This window comes from Opisthocomus hoazin, chromosome 5 (genome assembly GCF_030867145.1).
Source record: "Opisthocomus hoazin isolate bOpiHoa1 chromosome 5, bOpiHoa1.hap1, whole genome shotgun sequence".
Taxonomy (NCBI): Eukaryota; Metazoa; Chordata; class Aves; order Opisthocomiformes; family Opisthocomidae; genus Opisthocomus; species Opisthocomus hoazin.
The window spans coordinates 17,694,123-17,721,468 of record NC_134418.1 but is presented as its reverse complement, the minus strand read 5'-3'; the positions used below and the strand labels follow the sequence as shown (position 1 = coordinate 17,721,468).

General features: G+C 37.8%; 1 protein-coding gene across 4 annotated transcripts in view; it reads right to left on the bottom strand.

The window, feature by feature from the left end:
- CC2D2A (coiled-coil and C2 domain containing 2A) overlaps positions 1 to 27,346 on the bottom strand; it is a 68,534-nt gene that overhangs the window by 6,807 nt on the left and 34,381 nt on the right. For 3 of the 4 annotated variants that reach the window (XM_075420559.1, XM_075420562.1, XM_075420561.1), the window contains exons 18-33: positions 26,457 to 26,613; positions 25,191 to 25,338; positions 22,820 to 22,958; positions 21,846 to 22,049; positions 17,312 to 17,404; positions 15,392 to 15,483; positions 13,542 to 13,709; positions 11,982 to 12,087; positions 10,466 to 10,575; positions 10,250 to 10,346; positions 8,921 to 9,019; positions 6,104 to 6,280; positions 3,233 to 3,253; positions 1,913 to 2,116; positions 1,350 to 1,439; positions 399 to 512 (exon numbers count right to left, since the gene is read on the bottom strand). In XM_075420559.1, coding sequence (XP_075276674.1) covers positions 399 to 512; positions 1,350 to 1,439; positions 1,913 to 2,116; positions 3,233 to 3,253; positions 6,104 to 6,280; positions 8,921 to 9,019; positions 10,250 to 10,346; positions 10,466 to 10,575; positions 11,982 to 12,087; positions 13,542 to 13,709; positions 15,392 to 15,483; positions 17,312 to 17,404; positions 21,846 to 22,049; positions 22,820 to 22,958; positions 25,191 to 25,338; positions 26,457 to 26,613 — 2,019 coding nt within the window. The remainder of the gene's footprint in view (positions 1 to 398; positions 513 to 1,349; positions 1,440 to 1,912; positions 2,117 to 3,232; positions 3,254 to 6,103; positions 6,281 to 8,920; positions 9,020 to 10,249; positions 10,347 to 10,465; positions 10,576 to 11,981; positions 12,088 to 13,541; positions 13,710 to 15,391; positions 15,484 to 17,311; positions 17,405 to 21,845; positions 22,050 to 22,819; positions 22,959 to 25,190; positions 25,339 to 26,456; positions 26,614 to 27,346) is intronic. The other variant, XM_075420560.1, reaches the window with a different exon arrangement.

Genomic DNA, 27,346 nt, shown 5'->3' with positions numbered 1-27,346 from the left:
TTCACCCCATCCCATCTACACTGGGTCACAGGCTGTGTATTCACGACTCAGACACTGCGGATGGACCGTCTGCATTACCTTTGTCCTGGAGACACCAGTTACTCAAACTAAGTCCACTTGAGGCTTACAGATGCTCGGTATTGGACTATGAGGATGACAGCTACTACCAGATTAAGCGTGGAACCATAGGTCCAGGAAAAATACCCAGATGATATTTATACTAAGATCTTTCACCTTAATTTTTTTTTCTCTCTGAAAAGCATCAGTTCCAGCAGCACCACATTTAGGTAACTTCCTGGAAAAACATGCCAGCAAGAAAGAATTCTATCCCTTGGTGGGAACCAAAGACTTCATAGAATAAAAGTTAATATTCAGACCATACGAAAAAATTCTCTTACCTCAGGAATAGCATTTCCAATGATAAGCCAGGCTTTTTTCCCCATACCAAGAAAATAATTACACAAGAGCACAGCGTGTTCTTCCTCATCTCCCGCCAGGAGACAAAGAAATTGCTAATTGAGATTAAAAAAAAAAAAAAAAAAAAGTCTTTCTATGCAGTTATCAACTGTGTTTTCAACTTACAACTTTTAATAATATTTCTTAACACTTCTGCAGCAAAAGATTCCTCTTGGGTCTCTGCAGCTGATATTTATTGTTTATTTGCCACTGTTTCAGCATGCAGGACAAAGAGTGAATGCTGTGAAAATCCATGATGAAGATCTGAGATCGTAAGACCAAGCTCTCTGTGAGTTCTGAATTTTGCAGAAAAGTTTTGATATGGTAAAAACATAATCTGTGATTAACTTTATGTCTGCTGTTATTCTATGGATGACAGGGTTTCTTCGTATGTGACCGAAACAGCTAAATATCACATTACTGCTGACATTACATGCAATGTTTTTTCTGTAGTTTCTTAGAACTAGAATAATCAATTTTAAGTCCAGTTTTAAAGTCTCCATGTGGAGCCAGTCCAAAATAGCCAGTCAGGCACAAGTCAGCATCCTTTCACCGGTGCATGCCTAGCCATTTTGGATTGTCGTATGACTGAAAGAAACGAGGAAAAGCTTAAAGCCCTAAGCATTCTTAGGGTCCATCAACTGCAACCTGTCAAGATAAAAAATTTGGCTCCTGAAAGGATGAGCACCTTTTCTCAAGCTTTGGTCCTCATTCTTTGAAATAAATGGCTTATAAAGAAAAACAGTCCTCACAACAATAAAACTGCAGGAATAATTTAGGTCTGAAGGGACCTCAAGAGCTCATGTAGTACAATCTCCCTCAAAAGCAGGGGCTGCTAGGATGTTACATCATATTCAGGAGAATAAAGACCTTCTGTTTAATGCACTACTTACGTCTGATGTGCTCCATAAATCACAAATTCCAGCAAATGACACACTGTCTGGCAAAAAAGGAATCAAAGCAACATATCGAGCCACCAGTTCCTGCAAGAAAATAAAATAAAGCAAGTCACCTCTTCACTTCATGACATGCATACCTAACAACAGCAGTGTTATACCAGACATGGAGCGTCATGCTGTTTCCACAGATCTCAATGACAGAACACTAACCTCATTACAGTAGCTAGATCATTTTAGAACTTATATCAAAGACTGATACGATTTACCTCCATTGAGGTTTGGGATAATTCTTTGTCTTTTAAAGGACAATATCCATTAATATACTTATTTTTTCCAGAGAAGACAATATCCTTTTCCAGCATCATTATGGATAGACTTACTGTGTATTACACAGTCATTACTACTTCATTTTGTAACTCTATTTTTTCCTTTACAAAAAGCATAGCTCTACAGCAAACGTATAAAAATGTTAGGTGCCTATGTGCACGTGCACATGCGAACACGCACATTCTGAAACCCACATCCCAGAAACTTCACTGTCTTTCCTTAGTACTTACTGCTGCTGTCTGAGAACTATTTGGGACGGCATCAAGAAGCTCCTGTGGTGGATTCAGAGGTTTGATGTATCTGGTAATAAAAACTGTCTTTCCATTGAGGTCAATCACAGTTGTTAGGCACTGGCGGCTTGGAAACTTCGATGTGCATTCAGCTTCATACTTTTCTGCTGCCTGGAGCAATTTCTCATCTTCTTGTGTATCAAACTTCAAAAGACAGTAGAATTTATGCAAATAATTGCTTTATTTATAATTTGGGCTTAAGTCTTTACTATGTTTGGCCTTATTTTACCATTTACAGGAGCATAAAAGGAGTAAAATTCTTTCCTAATAGCATTTTGAACTTTCCTTGTAGTGTATACTTTGGCTCACAGACATGTAAGAAAGGTCACAGTAATGGGAAATCAGGCAATTTGCATTCACTTACGAATGCATGTAATGACCTGCAGCTATAGCACTGAAAATGTAGGGAAAGTTATAGTCAAGTGAAACTGCATGGATGAGCATGTAACACTGCATATTAATTCACAGGTAAACAATTATGGTTACGTACTAATCCTACATGCTATTCTCATCACACTCCATTGAAACAACAAAGGAGGTTACGCAAAAAATCCCAGTAATTTTTACACAAATAATACTGCGACAACCCTGCGCAATGCCAAAGTATTTGCAGAGAAGGTCCAAGTAATTTTTAAATAAATCCTTGTAATTCAGACTTGTCTGAAATTTTAACGCTTGCAGAAGAAAATCTAGGATTCAAAAGCACGTATTAATTATACAACAATGACAATTTTTTTCTCACACGTCACCGAAGATGCCATCTTTTAAAGGTCTTAGGATCAGTCAAAATAGTTTTTTACGTCTACTTAGAATCCCTTCTATGATTGTAGTGGTGCTGAGAATTGAAACTCATCCTTCATAGTACCACATAGTACCACTTTGTGGTTTGTTACCCTTCTTCTCAAACTAACCAGAGGTGGAACAGCTGGGCAGGGCCCTGCAGCAAGACCTCCAAGTCAGCAGAGAAGGCACACAGCAGTGATTCTTCTCAACCATAATTAACAGCTGAAATACACAGCCTCCGGCACTTTGTAAATTTAAATGTAGTAATTCACTGCAAATATTACTGACAAATAAACAACAACTATTATCACAGTCAAGTAATGCAAAGTGCAAAAAGATTGCTGAATGGCACAAAACTATTATCACAGTCAAGTAATGCAAAGTGCAAAAAGATTGCTGAATGGCACAAAACCAAGCTAAATCATACACAGGGAACAACAGGAATCTCTCAACTGATTTAATTTATTAATATTGTACCTTCTTAAGCATTTCATTCATCTATATAGAGATTCAGGAAGGACAGCAAGAAAGAGAGGAAAAATAGGTAAAGAAACAGAAAAAGGTATTGTAAAATTAAGCTAACATTGAGCTTAGCATCCTAAAACATTTCAAATGACTTAACAACAGAAGGAATCACTAGGAATAGGAACAAAGTACAGCAAAAATAGTTCATTTTGTCATTTTATGCCAAGCACTTTCTCTAATAAGTGTATGTGTTACATTTGGGGAGCTGCAGCACAGAATAATTACTTTTCAGTCACAGTTAGAATGCACACGCACTTCACTTCAGTAGTGTTTGTGTGTACAGATTTCATTTGATACATACCACCTAAACCAGAACAGTCTCTTTATGAATTTGGTCCTGCTTTACTGAGTTTCCCCTAACATGAAATTATATTTTACTGTTTTCTATTAATATTGCTTTGAAAAAATTGATTTTTTTTGTAAATCCTGTAGAATGTTTGCTAAAGACATAATTTGGTTTGGCTTGGTATCCAAGATAAACATATCATCTGCTGCTAAGTAAAATTTTTATAAGATTTATATGCCCAGAGACAGGACAAGGGGCAATGGGCACAAACTGAGGCACAGGAAGCTCCGTCTGAACATGAGGAAGAATTTCTTCCCTCTGAGGGTGACAGAGCACTGGAACAGGCTGCCCAGGGAGGTTGTGGATTCTCCTTCTCTGTTCAAGACAAGGTCCTGTGCAGCCTGCTGTAGGCAACCCTGCTTTGGCAGGGGAGTTGGACTAGATGATCCACAGAGGTCCCTTCCAAACCCGAACATTCTGTGATTTACAAAAATCTCTAATGCAAAGAATGAACAAAAACCTGGCTAAACTACTGATTTATTAAATCACAACCGTTTTTTTACTGTTCTTCATATCTTAGAAAACACATCCTATGTACTGAGTAAGTTTTCTTACTTCAGCAACATTTTCCTTATTCCCGATTTTACTTTCAATGCACTTCAGTGACAATGCAAACTTTTTGGTACAGTTTAGCTTTGACAAAATCCTAGAACAGTCCAGGCTGGAAGGGACCTCAAAAGACCACCTGGTCAACTTTTGGTGGGAAAGGGAGCCTAGATGAGATTATCTACCACCCTGTCCAACTGATCTTGAAAACCTCCAGTGATGAGGACTCTACCACGTCCCTGGGGAGATTGTTTGAATGAATGATTGTTCTCAATGAAAAAAACTTCTTTCTTCTATCGAGATAAAACCTCTCCCAGTGCAACCTGCACCCATTGCCCATTGCCCTCCCAGTGTGGCTGCTTGCGATGAGCAGCTGTGACGTGTAGTATTTCTTGCTACTTAGAACAGGACTCATCTCCTGTGTTGTGATTCACTCTGCTACGATTCTTTGCTGCAACTTCAGAACGGAAGGTACTCCAGTCTCTTTCTTCATGTCTGAGTTTTGGCAAGGGGCAGTTAGTTCCTCCCATCATATTTGAAATGAAAGAGAACTTACATCAGAAAGATCTATGATTTTAATAAAATATGCCAGTTTCACCTGCTGAAGTGTTCAAATAAACTGTAAATATAGCTACCAAACTGCACCATTTTACTAAGCGTTAAAACAATATGCAACGTTTTGGTAACTAAGCATCAAATTGCATCTACACAAGAAATTCTGAACATCTGCTCATTATTTAAAGAGGTCAAGATTTGCAACGGAGAGTCCATAATATTTACAGTAATCTCACCCCTTATTTGAATTTCTATGATTTTTCTTTTGAAACAGTACTGGAGGCAGGTCTTTCTATGAACAGAGGTCTGTTTACTTACAAATTCAGTACATTTTTTTCCCCAGCAACTAATCGCTGTATGTGAAGATTAAGACTACGAAACTATTGAATAATGTTTCATCTATGAAATGTGCTTCAAGGCTGTTAAGTTTATACTTATGGTTTTGAGTCCTAGCAACAATCTTATCATTCAACGTAATTAACATTAAAAGGCATCCATGAATGCACTTTATTAATTTTCTTCAACAGTACTAAATTGTAACCATTCCCACAGTATTGCATGAGAGCAAGAAAACACAGGACTGGATAATTTCCAAGACTATAATTTAACAGGAAAAAAGGTTTTCAGAATGCATCATACAATTCTGTATTTATTCTGAAAAAGAAATGACATAATGGTAGACCTTTCTTTCCAGTTGCTGTTTGTCTCTAATAAATGACCAGTGTAGCACTGAACTGCTGCTCTTTGTGCCTGAAAAACACATATCCTTGCTGAACACATCTCAAAATCATTGCATAATGTTACATCAAATAGCAAGTGGTGTATGCATTTTAATGACGTATTGTTGTTGGTAGTGTAAGGCAATCCTGGTTTAGTAAAATAACTGAAAAAAATAACAGCTGCTCTTTAGAAATAATTACATTCAAGATCTGGAGGCTCGCATGAAGCCATCAATAATAAATGCTGTATTTGAACAGTACAAAAACAGAAGCAAGAAAATACTATGTTTTCACCTGCCACCTCCTTTTCGTCCACTGTTCACAAATACTCACATGAATACTTTATTGTTTACAAAAGTAAATGGGAAAGTTACATGCTCACAGATAATGAATGCAAATTTGCTTTCTATTAACACTGGAACTAGCTACCTGGTGAAAGTTGTTTCTCATACATTAAGCGTCTATCTAACTTAATGGTGAATCCAATTAAATTGAACTGAGCTAAAAAAACTGAAGTAGAACACTCGGAATTCATATTAATGTCCTTCTGTACTTGTACTTCTTGTCCTTGGCTACACTAGGCATACCTATTTATATGCATCTCAAGAACTGCACCACTGGAAACAAAAAGCGAGAAGATGATGAATTAGTGATTACCTTTTCTCTGACTGACTCTCCAGGAATGAGCTGTGGTTCAATGGTAATATACAGTGTTATATACGAGCCCTCACTCAGATGTCGCACAGAATCATAACCTCTCTCGATTCCCACGTTCTTCTCTTTGCTGTAGCCAAGAAGGACTGGGGGAATATCCACCTTAAATGTACCATCAATCTACAACATACACAGAGAAATACTTCTCATTAGAAGCGAAAATGCAAAACTTCCTTCTCAAATAGATTTGTAACTTGTGTACAAATATTTTATTCCTTCGATTTCTTTATTACTCTGAAATACAAAACAATAAAATGAGAGAATGTGACATATATACTGATTAACTGGGGAAAACATGAGACATCTCATTGTTAAATGTATTAATTACATCTGGATTTTAGCTGCTTTTGGATATTATGGACACTAATATATATCAATACACTAATCACAAACACTAGTTCTTAGACAAAAAAAAAAAGAGTGCCAGCCTTTCACTGTTTTTCTTTCAAACAGCAATCTTGATATGGCATTATTTACTTGGAGAAATGACAAAATGGCACAGGCTGCGGGACTACACTTCTAAAGGCAGCATCACACTGACAGGCCTTTGCCTGTGTGAGAGTGATGTGGGAATGATGTTGCAGCATCTCACCAATGGACACCTTCCACACAGAAGGTGCTGATGCTTCCTGGGTGCAACTGGACCTGGGCCCATTCACCCAGTGTCCCCACGGAAGAGTGCTCCGAGAGACTCGTCAGCCCTTTGCACCTCCCTCTGCCACCACAAACAGAAGACAAGGTCCTTCTGAAAGGGTGTGTCAGACAAGAGGTGGCACACCCTGCACTGGCTTGGGCAAGTCTCAGCAGTGGAAGTACACAGCTCTAAGAGAAAAGCGGGCAGTTACCCTCCCGATCTGGGCAGGATTCAGATATCTCTGTAGGCAAAATTGCATGCTGTTTAGAATATGCTGTTTACGAAGAATTGGCCATAAAGGCCAGAGTCTTCTGTCCTTCTGGCTAAGACAACTGCCACCAGGAAGGACATCTTCAGTGGATGTGGAAGATGAACAGATGACTCACTGGGATGGCCCATAAACACGTAAGAAGAAAAATAAGTTTTGATGAGGAGAAAACCCTAAATAACTAACTTAGAATTTCTGCTGCAGTACAGTAGAACAGGATGAAGAATTGCTTTGTTTGCTACTGCAGTTTAATTCCTAGATGCACCCTGATATAACTGCTGGATTGATCAGGCCTCTTCAAATTTAGTAAGAAATCCTGTTAAAATGAAAAGAATCTCTAATGCTGGGAAGATCTATGCAGGCACTCACACTGTGCTTGGGGAATCACAAACTGCAACACCTCCTCAAAGAGAGTCAGAAGTGCATGTGACAGGAATCCTGGAGCTACTCTGGTTCTACAACAAAAAGACTGATACATCAACAAGAAGTGTGAAGAACAGAGGTTGACATCAGTATTGGTAATCCTCGAAGATGAATTATAGGCTGTGTCCTTCACTATGGATTTGTAAGCAGTCTGTTAAAATGTCTATGTCTGTCTATTAAGTCTCTCAGGACCGTGAGCAGACACACTTCTCAGGTGAATTTCATGAACTCAGCATGAAGCATTTGCCTGAAAAGAGTAAAGGATTTGTTCTTTCTTGTTTGCTGACCTAAAACAATGGTGGTCACACTGTATGACACTGTCTGCACAGGACAGCCAAAAGACTCATGAAAAGAAGGCTAGACCTCCCTACTACTTACATCTTCTTTATGTCAATGAAAGCTTCGTTCTACAGGCACCACAACCCTCAAGCACCGAAATTCAGTGATTGACCTCCCAAGCTGAAGATAGCGTATTATTAAGGATCTAGCAGAAGCAGGTGGACTAGCGCTGGTTAGACATACACTGTCCAAAATTTCTCAGCAATGAAAAGAATCCCATGCTTTCTTGAATCCCATGACCATTATGTTCTGATACGCCTTGCAAACAGAGAGGCCAAGAAAACCACTTTGAACTCCAAGCACTGCACTTCAATTAAATGAGACCCCTACAGACTCGTCCTCCACCCAAAAAATCCTGGAGGCTCACAGTATGTCTCAAACCGCTTAAGGTTCTGACAAGTGCCCCACATAGCCAAAGAAGGGCAAATTAATGTGTCTCTAGGTATGCAAACGATGTCAGAATCTTCATGAAGTAAGAAACTGAGACTTTTGTGACATCATGATTTGACCTACGCATGAAAGTAACTGCCCTGCAGAAAGAGAGTCCTACAGCAAGATTACAATATGATCAGACTATTGATGTGAAAAATTAGTTTCCTTAACCTAAGTCCAGGATGGGTGGCTGGACAAAAAATGGAGGAAAGAAGGGACTGGGAGAGGCAAAGGTGAAAATTTGGTGATTCTTGAGAAGTGTGAAAAAAGAAGAGTTAGGTCAAGTTTCCTATCACCTACCTAGGTGATATTCCTATTTCTAGTTCACCTATCTAGGCTGTGCAATACCAGAGAACTCGGAAGCCCCTGACAAAGCCATCTAAAGAATATGCACTTTTAACCTTGTTAATGAAGGAAGCCAGGCTGCGTTGTCAGTGTAGAAGTATGTTTGTCTATCTCTTATCCCTTCAAAACATTGAACTTACTGACAAATATCCACCAAATTTGACAAAAACCAGTGGTTTCAAAGACATTTTCAAACAATCCCATAAAAATAAACTAACAGGTACAGAGAACATAATTAAATCTGACATTCCATTACTAGCCCCTTTCCATACTCCAGTTTTGTATTTTAAGAGATTTACTCCCAGTTACTGACACTTACTCTTGCTTGAAAATATATGGTAGTAAATGGAATCTTAACACATCCCAGCCAGTGTCTCTCAACACGGGTGTGGATTGCACTTCCTCTTTCACGATCATCCTGTTAAAAAGTTGCCCAACATAAAACTTTGTAAAACAGATTCATTTCCTTTAATTTAACCAACAATTTAATCAAGGCATTAAGAAAAAATCTGTATTGTTTAACAATTTACTATAGTAAATTATTAGTAAATCAATTATAGTAAATACTAGTATGGCAATGATTATTCTGCATGCCTTTCAAGCATGCCAGATGCTGAACAAATACAAGAACGGCATGGTCCATTATACAATGTGCTTGCACTTCAGAGTTCAACGCCTGTGCAACCTGTGCTGGAGAACTCAAAAATCTGACAAGGAATCCACAAGAGTCTTCTTGGACAAAGTAATTTAAGCTACGGTCGTCTAACGAAATATTTTAGTAATATATATATAAAAGCTTTTTGAAAGTAAAAAATGTATAAAAAACAAACTAACTAAACCCTGTGGAATGGAAGCATTGTTTTCATTTGCATTGCCTATCAGGGATTTCCAAATCTAGTATGATCAGCCTACTAGTTAATAAGAAAAAAAAAAAAATCTAAACACTAGAGTCACATCTGAGTTTCAAGACTGTACCTTTATTCCTTCTGTTGCATCAAATTGTATTTCAGTTCTGAGGACAGAATTCTGTTCTCAGTGAAATGTGTATGTTACTTATTTTTGGGTTATATATTCAAGAATGTTGAGCGCTGCTATTTTTGTGCGTGCTGAATTGACTAGGAAAGCTTTCACCGGTTTCAACAGAGGAAGGAGTTATACCAATACTGAGAGCTTACAAAAATTTCTTGTACTTGCAATTTTTATCTCATTCCAAAAAATCAATACATAAACCAAAAGATATTTCCTTTCACCAAACAGCTTGTAAAACAGGATGAGACAGAGCATAAAAAGATAGTTAATAAAAAGTACAGGAACTGGGATCATTCATCTGGAATTCAGTAAAAATCTTGAAGTTTAACAAGAACAATTTTAATATCTCAAATTTCATTTAATATCTGTAAAACAGACTACATACTCTAGCAGCAGATTACATAGTACAAGCTTAATTGGCGCAAAGGTTAACACTGTAAAGACTGCTCCTTCTAACAATCCTGCAGTATTGATTAGTATAAAACCGTAAGGAATGACATAATAGAGAAGAAAGAGGCATAGGAAGGTGAAAGCTACTACACTGAAAAGTCTTACTGTGTCAACTTCAAAAAGCTCATAATATTCTGTAACGTATACTCTCCTTCGATTATGAACTCACCTCTACAGCATCATGAAGTACTTCATCAAAAACATTAATGAAGACTTCATCCTTCACTGACTGCAAACTGTGGGTGCTGTAGTCACCATTAGGAGCTCTGAAAAGGTTAAATAATCCAAAAAAGTGATTTGAACAGAATAGGAAAATTGGAATAAATTTGCATGCTCAAATTAAATTATTATTACTCAGAAATAATTTGATTTCATTTTGCCATACCTAAACGGAAGCTCAAGTTCCTCATTCCAGTTGGGGTTTGGACCCTCTGCAGTTGTTGTCCGGCAGACTGTTCGCTGAAAAGAAACTTCTACAAAAGGACGGACTAAAACCTATAAACCAAGACCAAAACAAAGGAAACAAACCTCTATAAAAATTAATCAGAACATATTAAATTACACTTTCATGTATTCAGGAAAATAAACGTATACTTTGTGGAGATCACGCTGGTCCAGCCCAGATAAAACTTTAATAAACTTTAAATATCGCACTTCCCAAGCTTCTAAGGGTTTATGAAGCTTTCAAAAATATTTTGTATGTTAGCATTTCCAAAAGATTATGTGTATTCAGAATACTTGACATATTTATATACACTGGCAAAACCACATTTTCCCCTGAGAGTGGGCAAGCTACTGGCTATCTAATTAAAGAATGTAACTGAAACAACATGTGATACAGACAACAGTGGAAAAAAGTGCACTTGTATCCTCTCATCTGCCATCCAAGCAGCTGACTGCTACAGTCCTGGCTGCCTCTGAAACTGGCCCCTATTACAGATAAGCAGCTTCTACTAAACACAACAAACCCTTAATGTGATTAAAAATGCCTTAACGAAGCATTTCATTACCATTCAAAAGCGTACCACAGAACCTTTTCTACATTTCAGAAAGCTGTAATTTTGAAGGAAAATCATAAGAAAACCACAAAAAAAATAAACCCTGAAGGGCTTCCATCTTCATACAGAAGGATGCTGAATTTAGTTCCCTATAGCAAGCAAATGTAGTTTCAGTATCAGCCATAAGAATGGCTGTGCTGGTTTAGAGAAAGAGTGCACCCGGCCCAGAATTCAGGCTTGTGAAAACGGCCATCAGTAGACACATACAAAAGAGTAAGAACAGAGCAGGCATACAGGATATTTTCTCCTACTCCTTTTCTAGGCTTCAACTGTTTGCAGATGAAGGACTTTGCTACGCTCGTAACAATTTTTCTATTTAGTAACTCCCAATGGATCACTCTTCCAAACACTTCTCTAATACCCACTTGAATGCATGCAAACCTCTTCAGCCCACAATACGCGTAAGCACCTTCTCTGGGCACCTACTGACTGCTGCACGAAGAATCACAACCTTCTATTTGTTTTAAAGCTAACTCCTATCAGCCTTATTTGACAATCCCTCACCCTTGTACTGAAAGAGCCAGTGAACAGTCAATCCCTGTCCAGTCTCTACATCACTCATGATTTTATGTGTCTCTACCATACTCCTCCTCCCCTACTCGCAGTCACTGCCATTCTGGCTAAAAAGTCCTACCATTTTTCACTGTATAGTAGCCATTCCATATTTCTGACATCCTTATTGCCCTTCTCTGAACCTTTTGCAGCTTTACTATCTTTTGGAGATCAAGCAGCAGGCAAGCCAAGCTCACTAATAAGATACCTTTCTGTTGGTAAACGTTACTGTCTACGGAAAAGAGGAATGCTCACAACTTCAGGTAAGAAAATGTTAGTTTTGTAATTTACCTGGTTGAATGCCCAATCTGGGCTATCAGTTGGGCTCTGAGCTGATGGAGAGGCTGCAAATATCTCATTAAAGGACCTTGAAGATTTGGATGGTTGTTGAAGTTTGCTATGAGAGGAAACAGACGACAACAACAACAACAAGAAAAGACAGAGAACACATTACAAAACATGAATCCCTCCCATTCTGTCTTAACCATACAGAATTCTGGAAATGCTTCTGATATTTTTATGTTATGACTTTAACCTTGGAAAGATATTTATTTGATCAAATAACACAAAAAGAATGCCAGAAAGGGGTAGCGAGTGTATAGCTCTTGTAAGCGTCATTGCAAAAGAGTGCTTTGTGCCTGGAGGCTGTCTTGTCTGCAGAGGTTATTAACCCCAGACTTTTTTTTTGGTTTTGGCCTCCCCTGTACAGTCTCCATGAGCTACAGGTTTTTCAGTTTAAGATGAATCCCCACAGAATTCATAAACAGTGTAGACTTCACAGTATCCAGGCAAGGCCTCCATAACAAAATTAAACCCATATGAATAATATTACACAATCAGCAACCACGAGTGAAAAGAAATGTTAATACTGATATTTTTATAGTGTTTCCACATAACTTTTTTACAGTAGAGATTATAAAAGAGTAACTATTTATGGAGAAAACAGCTCAAAATAAAGTATTGTATACGGCAAAAAGGCTTGGAGTGGTTTTAGTTATTTTTGTAATACTGATAATGAACTGAAATTTTCATCTTTCCTGTCAATATGAATTTTTTCTCTCACAGTTTGAACTTCTGTCCAACAGAACCTTTATTATAGCAAAGAGATTAAACAGCAAAAGATGCTAAATTCTGTTTGCACAGTAACTGGTCAGCCTGAAAAACAGTTAAATGCAAAGTGCCTTCATTGTGGGAGGCAGAGAGAACGCTGCACTAAGACGTTGCTTCTGGAATGGAACCAGACTGCTAAGAACACAAATGTCTTTACATGACACAGCACCACGCAGCGTGGGCATTGCCTGAATGTGCCTGAAGGTAATGGTCACCTTTAAAATTAGTCTGAGCCTAATTAGGCTCAGTCCATTAACTTAAACAGCTCATGAAGAAGATGACCAACATGCTAGAGTCAGCAGGCAAATATAGTGTCCCATAATGAACTCTATTTTTTTAACACTTATTTTTAGTATTTAGTTAAGATGTTATGAATTAAAGTTGCCCTGAGTACAACTAGCAGCTTGCTTAAGGTACAATTCATCTGATATTACCAGAGTTATAACGTTGTCAAAGCTGTAAGTTCTCTTCCAGACAGTTTTTCCCTCAAGCAGATGAATACAGTTTTTGGTAAAACACTTCTTGAATTTAGTAGTTATTGATAAGTGATCATATTATTCTACAAACTTACAAAACAGCAGTTCTTTATCATTATTAATAAAAAGACAGATGTATATATGTTTTTATCATGAGGATCAAAACAACACACATGGCTGAATTTCAACATTAGTTGCTTCAGCTGTCCTCAAAACATCTGCAACCAGGAAATGAATCTTATTGGAAATAGGCATTTAAACATACCTCATCACTGGTTTTCTCACTGGAATATCATAAGCTCTAATGATGTTCACTAACAGTTTTATGTCTCCATCCGATAAATTCTGTGCTGTGACCTTCTTCCTTTCTTTTCTTCTTGGCTTTAATGGTCGTTTTGGCTCTGCCAGTTTAAAAAGGCTGAGTCCCAAAATACTAATAATCATAAAACAAATACTTAGTAATTTTTGCATAGAATCCAGCATTCTAGTGTTTCCATGACACACATGAAAATTATACACTAACAGAAAAAGGAAATATATGCTCCTGTTCGTGCCATACAAAACTGTATGAAATGTCAAAATGTTGTAATTGTTTAGTACTACACAATCCAATTCTCTCTTATATACCAGATCTTCTAACTTAAATGGGAATTTTTTTCCCCAAAACTAGGTAAGATACAAATAAGACAATTTCACAGCTTCAAGATAGATCTAAACTACAGCACTATAAACAAGGTATCTAGCAAATGAAGACAACCACTGTATGAAATAGGCGACAAATCTAATTACATGGCTATTTACAACAAACAGTGGGCTACAGAAAGGAAGCAGAATGAATATGCCACAACATACCCTGGACCCTCAGAACTTACAACCCAAGGCAAAGCAAAACCAAAGAAAAAAAAACAGGAAAAGAATAAAAAGCAGATGTATGTTTTTACACATCATTGATATTAACTGTAGATATTCCAAAATCTACTTTAAAAACTGATAGCCAATGTCATTATTTCCTTATACGTAATAAAAAAAAATCACATTAATTACCGTTAAAATAATACAAACCCATGCATTACTGAAATATATCACTAAGCAGATGCTTTAAACACATCATGGTGTATTTATATTCACTCACCATATAATTTAGCAAATAGAATTCAACATTAGTATTCATTGTAAGAAAATGTTAATGAAGCATTTGATTTTAAACAACTCCAAATATTGATTATAGTCTTGTTCGGATTTTTCCATTTTGTGATGTGAAAACACGAACTAAAAAACAGATGAACTCTTTTGCAAGAGAGCAAGTCTCCGTATCTCCAGCAGATGGGACTGTTTAGATTTACACTGCTGACTGAAAAAGCTCTGGCTGCACTTTAAAGGTGTTCTGTTTACAGTGAACACAGGCGACTTCTACATGAAAGAAAAAATAACTATCTTTCACAACTTGTTTACTTACACAGATTTTAAATGAGCAACACTAATTAAGAGTCACCTATGCTGTGATGACTGATAAACTTCAAAATCAACAAGTGTGGGATTTGGAACAAAAATTCAAAGAATGTGCTCAAGAAATACAACAAATAATAATTTTAAAAGAAAGAAAGAAGTAATTTCTCAACCCAGTAACATTCCTGAAAGTAAACAGCACATGACAACATCTAGCAACAGCAAACAGAAATATATGAGAAATAAAGAAAATGACTGTTAAAAATTTATTGCACGTTATCTGCAGGGCATATGCACTGACTCAAAGTGAGCATCACCTGTAAAACCAGCAGCAGTGTTACTATCTCTGACGCTTGTCTGCTATTTGGAAATCATTCAATCTGGCACCAGCTAGGGCTACGCTCAGCTCATCAGGGCACAGCCTGATATATTCTATCCTGTCACATGACTTTTTAAAGTAAAAGTCTGGTTTTGGCAGAAGTTTTTATGCACTTTTTATCAATATACTCTCTGTACTGGCAGAGGTGGACATAGTGACTGGAAGCCTATATATGACACTAAACACAAAATCGCATCAGTTAGTCACATCGATACACTTTGCAGAAAAAGATCAGAGATGGTTTTACATTCATTATTTTGATTTAGAACAAATAAAGATAGCTCCCTTACCCCAGGCTGGGAATCTCCTCTTCACTGATGAGGTCAGAAAGAAGGAAATGGTGTTTTGCTATGAGGAAACGGTTTATTACTGATTCTCGAACCTGTGAACGGGGAGACAGAGATAAAAGTATATTTCTAATCCAAACCCACTGCAAATACTTGCATTGTGTCTATTAAACACAAACAAAAGGTCCAAATACACACATTCTTTATTTTTTTCCCCACTTTTAAAAGAGTCAGAGTCCAAGGAAAATTTTCTTTCCACCAGATATTTCATCAGAACAGAATATAAGCTCATGTTCAAAATACAATGATTCTCTATAAACATACTGGCTAGCCAGATATAAGAACATATGAAAGCATACAATCAGAAAATGAAGTCTTATCTGCTTATAGTTCATCACCAGAAACAATCACAACAGCGAATGAAGTTGCAGAAAAGGCTGTAGAGAAATCTATATGGCACTAGTTATGGGGAATAAAAGCAACACTTTGGACTGCAGACCAATCAATGAGGCCTGTATTACAAATACTATCATTTCAAATAAATGTTTAGAAGTCTTAGTTCCTTTCATTTCTATGCTAAGGTGATAGACAAGCACAGAGATGAAAGTCTTCCCTCTTCTCCCAACAACTATGTGGAAGCACACTGACAGAGTATTGCCTTTGTCCTTTTTTCCTACCACTAACGCTGGTAAATGTCTTTATTGTGCTATTACAAGATCAGTTGCAGAACAGCAATAACAAACAACTTTCTGCAATACACCTCCCTTATTATTTTTAACAGTTTTTATTTATTATATTTTTGTGTTGAAGTGACAGGCATATAAGCATCACATTTCAGAGTGAACTGAATTTCAGTTTTGATGAAATCTAATTTTCAAGCACATCTGGCAATTTATAAAAGCGTAAAATATCCAAATATTAGTTTAAAGAAGGCTACTTGTATTTAATCTGAGTGACACATAAAGGTACCATGATGTATGTTACTCTGTACTACCACACTATTTCCAGTGCACTGCACAAACCAGATGGCTGAGTACACACATAAATACCACGCAAAACATACGGGGCTGACACAGATGTGACAACTTTGTCAAAAATGATTTGTTTTGTATTATCGTACTGAATCTGAGTTTTGGCACTTGCCTGGAAGATTTAAATACTCTCCATTGTCTGCTGTTCTTTTACAAGCCATTCTTTCTAACAGACAATTTGTCCTACATCAAATGAACCGTATCATCATATCACATGTTTTGCTGGCTGCCCAGGATTTGACACACTTTTTGGTATTTCCAGTACTGGTAGCCATGTTTTGCACTACTTTGCCAAAACAGTCTGAAATTGCAAACTTGTCTTTGATGTATGACCAACGTTTTCCTGTAATTTTTTTTTTGCTAAGGATTAAAGAGAATGCCATCCTAACAGAATAAACAGACTAGAAAAACAAATTAAATCAAGATAGAGGGAGATGTTACTCTAATACCATAATGAAAGTAATGTGATGGAAGCATTGGGCTGCAGGACAAGACACTGTGTATTACATTAAATGATTTTTAACAGTGTTTAGGGCCACTTTCACGGAGATAATAAAGTTCTTAGCATCACAGCTTATAAGAAGGAAAATAGGGAGAAGATGGAAATCAGTGAATGCCTGGGACAAAACAGTACAAATCTCTGGGACACTGGAGCAAGAAAGAATTTACAGAATGGCTAGAAAAATCCAGAATGGCTGATGCATCTTTTTCAATAACATTAAATCAGTCATTCACAAACATCCAGTTTCAGGCCTCAGTTGGAATTTTACAGATGTCTGTAGGTCATGTTTAGAGATTAATCAGTTTTAGTATTCATGGAAATAAAGCATCCAAGTACAGAAGCAACACATGGCCTAGAGAAATATGGTAGATCGTATGTTTTGCAGCTTACCTTCTGTAGATAGTTGGCAACAATTGCTCTGTGTGCATCAAGATAATTTTTGCTGTCAATCACATCCCTCTCTTGCAGTCTCTTCTCATAGTCCTAAAGATATTTACTAGAGTTTGTGATTCAATATATTCAGTGCTTTACTATACGCAAGAAAAATGGTAGATATTTCATTAATATTAATGTATGGATGACAGTATACCAAAACAGATGTCAGAGGTTTATAAAGCTATTTTTAATGCTAATGTATACAGCAATAGCATTGCTAAACTTCCATGAATAGAGACAAGAATTCCATTAAGTTACAAGATTCACATGGTTTAAATAACTATGAATAACTTCAAGATTTCCCTCTCTTCTTTTAAAGCTGAACTTTGACCTGCTGCTGTAAACTGAAATTCCCTTTGAACTGGAAATAGCTTCTCTCGCAGCAGCTGCAATGGGAGAATCCTTTATAAACAGAAGCGATGCAGTATTTGTTGAAGATGACGTGAAATCTGAACTGTTTTAATATATGTAACTAGTTTTTATACTGTCTAACACTGGAAGAAACTCTACTTGTGGAATAGTTAAGAGACAATTATTGAGCTATTCTTAAGTTACATTCAAGAAATAAAAGAGATTTAACAGCGTAATAAAAATCTTTAGTTGTACATTGTGAGAAAGTGAAAGCTCGTTATGCAGATACAGCATGAAGACTTTGCTTTGCCTGCGGTTTGATAAAAGTCTGTAGCCTTCATGAGAGGCTGAGATGAATACTGGTTACCACCACAAGAAAAGGTTTACGAGAAGCGTTGCTTCTTGGAGAGAAGTGTATTAATGGAGTATTTCCCAGGGTTGTGGTTACTACTCTGGCGGACAACAATGAAAGCTGCACTAACAGATGCAACTTTTGTTCACAAGTTTAGGGAAGTGTCTCAAATTAAGAAAGGCTAGAGCCGACACCCAGTTTCAAGCAAAATACAGAGCCTAGAAGTCCAAGGGGTCTCCCAAAACCTGCAGCTTAGTGGCAGTCTGCAAATCCGGTTGGCTTTAGAACTAGAGCTAGTTATCACATAAAAGCTGCTCAGTACAGTTAATCTTCAGGTCATTTTGCTACTGCTGTTACTTATGAGAACATAATTTTTTCCCAAGATACAGGGTCCAGGAAGCACATTCTGGAAACACGGTGCTTCATTATTTCCACAATAAATCTTTATCTAATGTTTCCAGTGCACAATAATTATTGTTCAACAACTTCAGATTAGCAACAAAATAAAGTAAGAATACCTCTTCTGAGCCAGAAGTCTTAATTTTTAGGCAGATCTAGTAACGACTAAGCTAGAAGTCCAATAATGGGAGTTGAATGTCTAACAGGTACACGCATATGCATTGCTCCCTTCAGAAGTCTTTTTACTGCAATATGATTTAAGTACCACAAATCATTGATTAGTACTTGTTAACTGATAGTAAACTGTTGGCATTAAATAAAATTTCAGAAGAAACAGGAAAATATCATAAACTTCTGATAAAGCAAATACTTGGATACAGACTGACTGGCCCCGACTCTGGTGCTGAACCCCAAATTGAAACTCTTCCCATTTGACCGGAGACATTTGTGCTGCTTTACTTCCTTCAGTGCATCAAGACATTCTGCTTTCCCAATGAGCATGGCATGTCTTGGATTCTCAAAATCCTACAGCCCATGCTGCTGGGTTCATTGGTAGACATGACGGACCCATTTGTTCTGAGGATCATGAGGAATCGAAAATATAAAGCAAAAGACTTCACAGCAGCACAGCATATTAGTGTTGTACACTGTAAAAAGATTGGAGAAGACAAATACAACAGAATGACTTGGGGAAACAAAACTGACAATAATTTCATGGCCTAATTGTATTGGTTTTGGCTGCAACGAGCTTAAATTTTCTTCACAGCACTCGGTATGCACTATGTTTTGAGTTTGTGACTAAAATGGTGTTGATAACACACCAGTGTTTTGACTACTGTTGAGCAGTGCTTGCACAGTGTCAAGACTTATCTCTTTTTCCAACTTCTCCCCAGCATGTAGGTTGGGGGTGTGCAAGAAGTAGGGAGGGAATACAATGAGAATAGCTAATCTAAAATGGCCAAAGGGATAATCCATGCCATATAATGTCATTCTCAGCAGTAAAACAGAAAGGAAGGGCATTTGGGGGAAGGTAGCCATTGCTCAGAGACTGGCTAGGGATCGCTCTGCATGTGGGAGGTGACAAGTGCCTTTACACCATTTGTTTTTTGTTCGTTTTTTCTTTCTTCCTCCTCTTTCCTTCACTTGCACAGAAACAATCTCAACCCATGAGTTTTCTTGCTGTGCTCTACCTATTCTCTTTGCTGTCCAGGGTGGGTGCTTAGTGGGTTACCACGGTTAGCCAACAGCAGGAAACCTCCGTTATCAGATACAAGTACAGTATGCGTCATTCAGGAATAGAGCTAGGATATACACTGAAAATATCAACGCTACCAACAAGCAGAATGCAATTATTCCTGGGTGGGATAACCTGAGGAAGTATGGGTTTGAATAGCCTGCTTGCTGGGTTGAAAACAGGACGGACAACTGAGCTCAATGTCTAGTTGGTGTCCTGTAACCAGCAAAGTACCCCTGGGATGGATTCTAGGGCCAGTATTATTCAGTATCTTCACCAGTGACCTGGATGAGGAGACACTATACTGTCAGCAATTTAGGCAATGATACTCTAGACAGCAATTCTACAAACTTGCTGGACAACATGTTCTAGAACTTGAATACATTCTTTGTGAAAAATGTTTTAATTATATTTAACTGAAATGTCTCTTGGAGTAACTTGTGGCTATCATCACCTCCCCTCCGAGTCTCGCTCTGTTTTCTCTGCACCAACTCGTTAGGTACTAGAAGGAAGGGATATCCCCCCTTAGCCCTGCCTGCTTACACCAAAACAAACGTAGTCCTTTCAGCCTCTCCTTGCACATCAAGTACTCCAGCCCTGTAGATATTCTGGTAGCTCTGCGCTGGACTTGCTCCAGTATTTCAGTGTCTTTCTTGCACTGAACAAGGTGTTCAACTTAATTAGTCTGGGGAGCAAGAGATTAATGAGCAGTCCAGTATCTGCCCACAACTATCTGAGGGGCAGTTACAACGAAGAGAGTGCCAAACTCATCTCTGTAGTTCCAGACAATATAACCAGGGAATACAGCCATTAAACACAACTTGGAAGCCTCAGGTTGGACATGATTTTTTTTTTTTTTTTAAATAATCACTGGAAGGGTAGTGCAGCACTGGAACAAGTTATCTAGAAAGGCTGTGGAATCTCCCATTTAGAGGTTTTCAAGACTTGGCTAGACAAAGGCACAGCTGACCTCATCTACTGCTGGCAACAGTCCTACCAATTCAGTGGAAAGCAGGACTAGATTACCTCCAGACAATATTTTCCAAACAATATTTCCACAATTCCATGAATTTTCAGACTTCTTTGCCAAACAGCTAGTCAATCGACTAGGAACAATACCACTTGAAACCTAGTCTTGAAGATCACTGCATATAAAACCAACTTGGAATGGGTGATCAATGGTTTATCCAATTTACCCTTAATGGAAAAAAACAAGTAAAACAATTCTTGAACTATGGTTTTCGATTCTGAATGATAATAAGAAATGAACAAAGTTAGTCTGTAAAATCAACTGGATCAGAAATATATATCAAAGATGTGACACATCTTTAAATAAAAGATACAAAACTAATCTAAAAATTAAAAACAAAAAATATTTGTTACAAAGAGCCAGACATAACTGAACTAATAAACACCTTTAAAAAAATACAATCCAAAAGAAATGGAAGAAAGGAATTTTTCAAAGAAATTTATGCAAGAAGTAGAGATAAAGCAACAGTCGCCAGAATCTGAGATAATTCTGATCCTGCCAAGGCAATGAACTCACTAAAATGCTCCTTAGCTACATGAATTGCTAAAGAACAAAAGAATGCATGACTTCACACTAATCATGGAGTTGAGATCAAAAATAATCGACCCAAATAAAAAAAAGCACTCCTTACATTTCAGGAAGGTAATTAACAGACAGGCAAGGACAGGATAAGCTAAGTGAAACAACGTATGAAAACAGAAATAACTGCAACATAGGCTGCAGTAAAACATAAAAAGGTTTTCAGTCTCATTTTTGCTTCCACCATTCTTCACAAAAAGGGCTGAAAAGTTAATAAGCCCAAGCCTGAACTATCACCTTTCTATATTTGAAATCACCTTGAAAAAAGTCTCTTACCTTTATAAAAAAGTATCTTAGAACATTTCTGTCTATAGCAGTTGCTGTGTTTTATTTTTCTCCTTCCACAGTATAGCTGTGGAAATCTTGCCTTGGAAGGAGGCTATAGTAATTACAGTAACACTAGAAAACACTGAAGGAATAAAATTCTTATTTTTTTTACACGTCAGCATAGCTGCACATTCTTTAAGGGACCAATTAACTTAATTGCAAGTCAAATATTACTAGCATTAAAACTAGAAAAGAAGTATTTCAGATAATATTCTACCTGGAAAATTTTCTCACTGATTTCTCGTTCATGTAAAGGGACTTGCTTATAGTTTCGGAACTCTGCCACCTCCCCATTTCTGAGCTGCAAGAGTCGGAATCTCTTTGATCTATTAAATTCCTCATCAGAAACAAAATTAAATTCTTTCTGCAACTGTTCCAACCTGAAGAAGTCAGGAACACGTGCCTCTTCACTTGTGGCAACCTGAATCAGTAAAAAAATTATTAATCTTTTCATACAAAGTGACAAAGGTCTATAAAATAACTCTTGTAAGGCTTACGCGTATGTTGCTAGGATGTTCACTTTAAGCAAAAGCAATTGAGAGGGATCAAACTGAGACTGAAACACTAAGTGTCTTGAATTAGGTTTTTGTTAAGTATATGAGATTACACATTTAAGAATACAATAAAATTCTATTTCCTCATAACAAAACATTAAAGAGTAGCAAAACTGTAACACAGCAGGGTAACCTAAGAAGCTGTACTGTAAAGACAATTCATTTACACAACTTCAGCTATGTAAATAGCTCCTCAATTTGATGTTTAGAAACTGCTACAATACACTAGATCCCTTTGTGCAATTGTCACTAATGAGCAACTTCCTATTTACTACCACACAACACAGGAAATAACCCTGCACTTTAGGGAAACAACAAACTCAAAATCTGTTTGGTTTTTTTTTCAATTTATAAATTAATCAGTTTGTGTGTTCCCTTATACCTATTTTTCACCACTATTAGTGTTAATTATTATTAGTTAAATCATACTAATAAATAATTAACCTACTCCTAAATGGTTTAATAAATCCTAGTTTTAATAGACATTTTTCTTCTTAACACTCACACAGGTATGCCCATCACAAATTAAAATGCTGCTACCTCCCTGGCATGCATGCATGCAGATTGCCTGAGAAGGTACTCGTGCCTTAAGTGTTTCGCAGCGCCATTAGCTCTACAGCTCTGAAATGCCACCTACCGTGATCAGCTGCATCAGAGCTGCATTGTTTGGGTCATTTGGATCAAGTTTTGCTTCCGCTGCCCACTTAGCTAGTTTCTTCATGTCAGTTAAGCCTGATGTCCCAATGGATGCAACAGCATCGATATTTTTTAAAGCACTAAAAAGACAGAATTGACAGAACTTATACCTAAACCACATATGATTTACCAATATAAAACAAGTATTTAAAACAATCTTAGAAAAAACCAAAAAACTCCCTACAACCTGAATAGTAACTTCCACTACACATTTCTTAGCTGTAGCTATGCAACTGAGGGCATGACGAATTGTGAAGGAAAGTAAGTAGGAACATTAAGGAACTGGTGGAAAGGAACTTTTATACAAGGTGATAAAGTGCTTATCGATACATTTATGATACACTTATACTATTCCATGTTGCTGATTACTGAGAAGTCAGATGACAAGTTGCCTCACAGCACTCAAGGTAACATAAAAGTTTTGACAATCCATACAGAAAAGAACTTCTCAGATGCACAGTTCTTGCTTGTGCCATGTCTTAAATACTGTCTTTGACCTGTCTCCTGGATGGCTTCTCAGACCTGCATGACAGCCTTCATCTCTGCTCCCTTCCCTGCTGTTTCTGGATAGGCCCAGGGGCCCAATTTAGCCCCTTGCTGTAGGACTGCAAGGTGGCTGGCGAGGGCACCGCCTGTGCTGGACACCCTTGCAGCTTTCTCCCTTGTGGTGCAGCCCTGCTTTTGGTCCTCCCTGACACTATGAGGCCCAGTTCCACTCCTTATCCTTTGGATGTACCTATTCACTTTCTTCTCTTCACAGTAGGCAAGAAAGGATGGCAGGTAGTCTGGAGGCCATTTGTAGACTGACTTACCGGCCAGGCTTCTGGCATCTTCTCACAAAAGCCACTCCTGAAGCCCCACCACTACCCAACACCTTGACATGTAAACCTAATACACTAGGATGTGCATGTTGTTAGCCAAATACCACAGAAGGTGGACACTGCCCCTTCTCTTGTTAGGGATGCTAATTTGAGTCTTATTCTCTACTTCCCCGAATATTTTCAAGACAGCTTTAAGAACTTACAGATCTTTCTCACGCTTGGTTAGAATCAGTCAAATATCCAGCAGTTACTGGAGCAGCAGACAAAGCAGTAAAATCAAGGTTGTATCCTTAGGCACCAGTCTTGAACAAATGCACACTGAATCACAATTATACTGAAAGGCTAATGGGCAGCAAAAACTAACTTCAGGCATGAAAATCCTGTCTCCGACTTTCACAACAGAAAATGGAAAGACACAGGGCTGTTCATCTCCAGAGGGTGATTCAAAGAAGAATGTTTTACAGCTAACTTCCTTCTGAAATTCCTCATTTTTCCATTTACTACAGTGATTAGTCTCCCAAGTTCATAATAAAGTTAGCCTTTGGGAATGCATCGCCATGTTGTAATCTCATGCTATTCTAGACTCCTTGAAGTCAGCAGGTTACTCATATGCTGATCAGTAAATTCATCTAATGACTGCAGATTGGGTCAAAAATAATAACAAAGTGATTTGGATGCCAACGTCTAGCCTCTAAATAAATAAAAATCTGACAAAGTCTAATCAGCTGGACGAGGTACTTGCTCAGTGTTAGTAAGTATGGGAAAACTCCTAAGGCTTTATAGTGAAGTTACTCAAGGACATTACAAAAGCAGATTTTATGTATCATCTCCCTGACTTTACTAGAATTATATAAAAGCAACAAAATGGGCAAATAATCTACAATATCTAACTTGCAGCCGCAAGGAAAACTAAGACTGTTTTGAATGGAATAATATACTCATTTCTGCAGGTCAACACACTTCTGATGGAGAAAAGTCACGGAAGAGTATTATCCTGGAATGATCCATCAGATGAGAATTTTTCACTGATTAATTCACTAAGTGTCAAGCCCCCATACTAAGTTCTACTGTTTTCCTAGTGTAATTTTTATCATTAATTACAGAAATGGCATTTAAAGCACATGTCCCAATAGCCTCCCAAAATGCACTTCAGATAAGAGCGAGCTGGAGCATCTGTTCTTAGCAAAACGATTAAAGTTCTTTGCCAGTATATACATCTACTATTAGAAAAAACATAGAAGTGGATTAATCAGCTTGAGTTTAATTTTAATATTGTCTATGAATAATATACTACAAATAAAATTTCTATCTAAACTCTGTGTACTCTAGGACATCTGCAGGGGGTTACAGCACAAAGTAAAATACCTAAACTTCAGCAAAAATATTACGAAAATTCTTAATTATGAAAGTCCTTTTTTTTTTTTTTTTTTTTTTTTTAAATACCAGTATAATCAGTTTCCCACCAGTCACTGAAAATTCGTATCATACTACCTTGGAATGCCTATGTTTTGCTGAGATGCTGGAGGAATTAAGGGGATTCCTTTTTCTCCAACTGCCCAAGAGACACTATTGGATACTTTCCCAGAGGTCATTAAAGTCATTTTGTTGCTACCATCAGCTTCAAATGAAAATGACACACCTATCAAGGGGGAAAAAAAACAAAGTAGTGTATTTACGCATTCAAACACAATGTCTAAACATCTTTAAAAATACTTTCTGAAAATAAGTAGTCAAAAAACCTCTGCCTTTATATAAACGGGGTAATGTGAAACTACTTGATTCTGCTGCATGATGTGGAGAAGGACTCGACTCTACAAAAGAAGTGAAAGATTCCATCCTGCCTAAAGAAGGGTTTTCCATTTGGGTTGGAAAGAAAGGCTATGCCTTGAAAGCTATGTCAAAAGGCTTTTTTTTTTTTTTTTTTAAATTCACAGATGCGCACTATTTTATATTTCTGGTAATTTTCAGCACTCTGTTACTAATGAAACAGAAACTCAGAGTCAAAAGATTTATGCATTACTGAAAAGTCAGTCCTAAAACTTTGTGATACACAACTGTATATACAGTCACCATGGTCAATGACATTTACACACACATTTGTTGTAATGATTTTTTACCACATTTCTTTCCTTCACAGCTTTTTATCTATTCTTCTGCTCTAGCTTGATCTGTAGTTCATATATGGCAAATTTATGCAAGTCAGTCATCTCATAATGTTGTTCAAACTTATATAAACTTGAAAGTTCCATATGCTACTATGTATTATTCTTGTTTGCCCTTTTCCTACCTCTCGCCTTTCTAAGGTCTCAGGGACAAAATGTGTTGCAGGATGTCATCAAAGCAAATAGGAAGACAAAAAATTAATCTGCATATACACTTATATAGCCAGTTCTTCAGTGGTTTAAAACATTAAAATCACTGGAGCTATACTCATTAATACCACCTGCTTGCTCTGCAGTGTCAGAGGCCCGATTACTTAAATACTAAAAAACCCACAAACATCTACTATAGCCAGTAGAGCTCTACTGATACTACAAGCCAAGTAATAGACATGGGCATTTTTATTATATACAGCTACAAATTAGTAAGAGACAAAAATTCCACAGCATACTTCAATATTGAAGAATCATGACTATTTTATAAGAGTTAGATACAAAAGCTGTAAATGCTCTTATTAGAATTGACTCTGAAGCTTATATCCCCCGCCTGTTACTGCTACATGGTTTCATACAAACAAGAAACATCGAGAGTCCCTACCACTGCCAACTCCTTCATGGTCCAACATCACACGCTGATTGCTGCTGAACTCGACTTCTTCCATAGGAGCACTGCCTGTCAGAACTGTCGTCTCGGGAACAGGTAAGAACACTTCAGCCAACAAGGTGGTACTGCTCACACCCATTGTTTCGTATATCTAGAAAAAAACATGGTGACAGACATAGCAAAAAAAAATTTACACGTGTGTTCATGAAAACTTGAAAACATACTGTAGGGTTCTTGGACAAAAGTTTTACTATGGATTAAGCATGAAATAATTCATTTCACAGAATCACAGAATGGTAGGGGTTGGAAGGGACCTCTGTGGGTCATCTAGTCCAACCCCCCTGCCGAAGCAGGGTCACCTACAGCAGGCTGCACAGGACCTTGTCCAGACAGGTCTTCAATATCTCCAGAGAAGGAGACTCCACAACCCCCCTGGGCAGCCTGTTCCAGGGCTCTGTCACCCTCAGAGGGAAGTTCTTCCTCATGTTCAGACGGAACTTCCTGTGCTTCAGTTTGTGCCCATTGCCCCTTGTCCTGTCGCTGGGCACCACTGAAAAGAGTCTGGCCCCATCCTCCTAACACCCACCCTTCAGATATTTATAAACATTTATCAGGTCCCCTCGCAGCCTTCTCTTCTTCAGGCTGAACAAGCCCAGCTCCCTCAGCCTCTCCTCGGAGGAGAGATGCTCCAGGATCCTCATCATCCTCGTAGCCCTCCGCTGGACTCTCTCCAGTAGCTCTTCATCTTTCTTGAACTGGGGAGCCCAGAACTGGATGCAGCACTCCAGATGGGGCCTCACTAGGGCAGTGTAGAGGGGAAGGAGAATCTCCCTCGACCTGCTGGCCACACTCCTCAAGAATCTCCCTCGACCTGCTGGCCACAC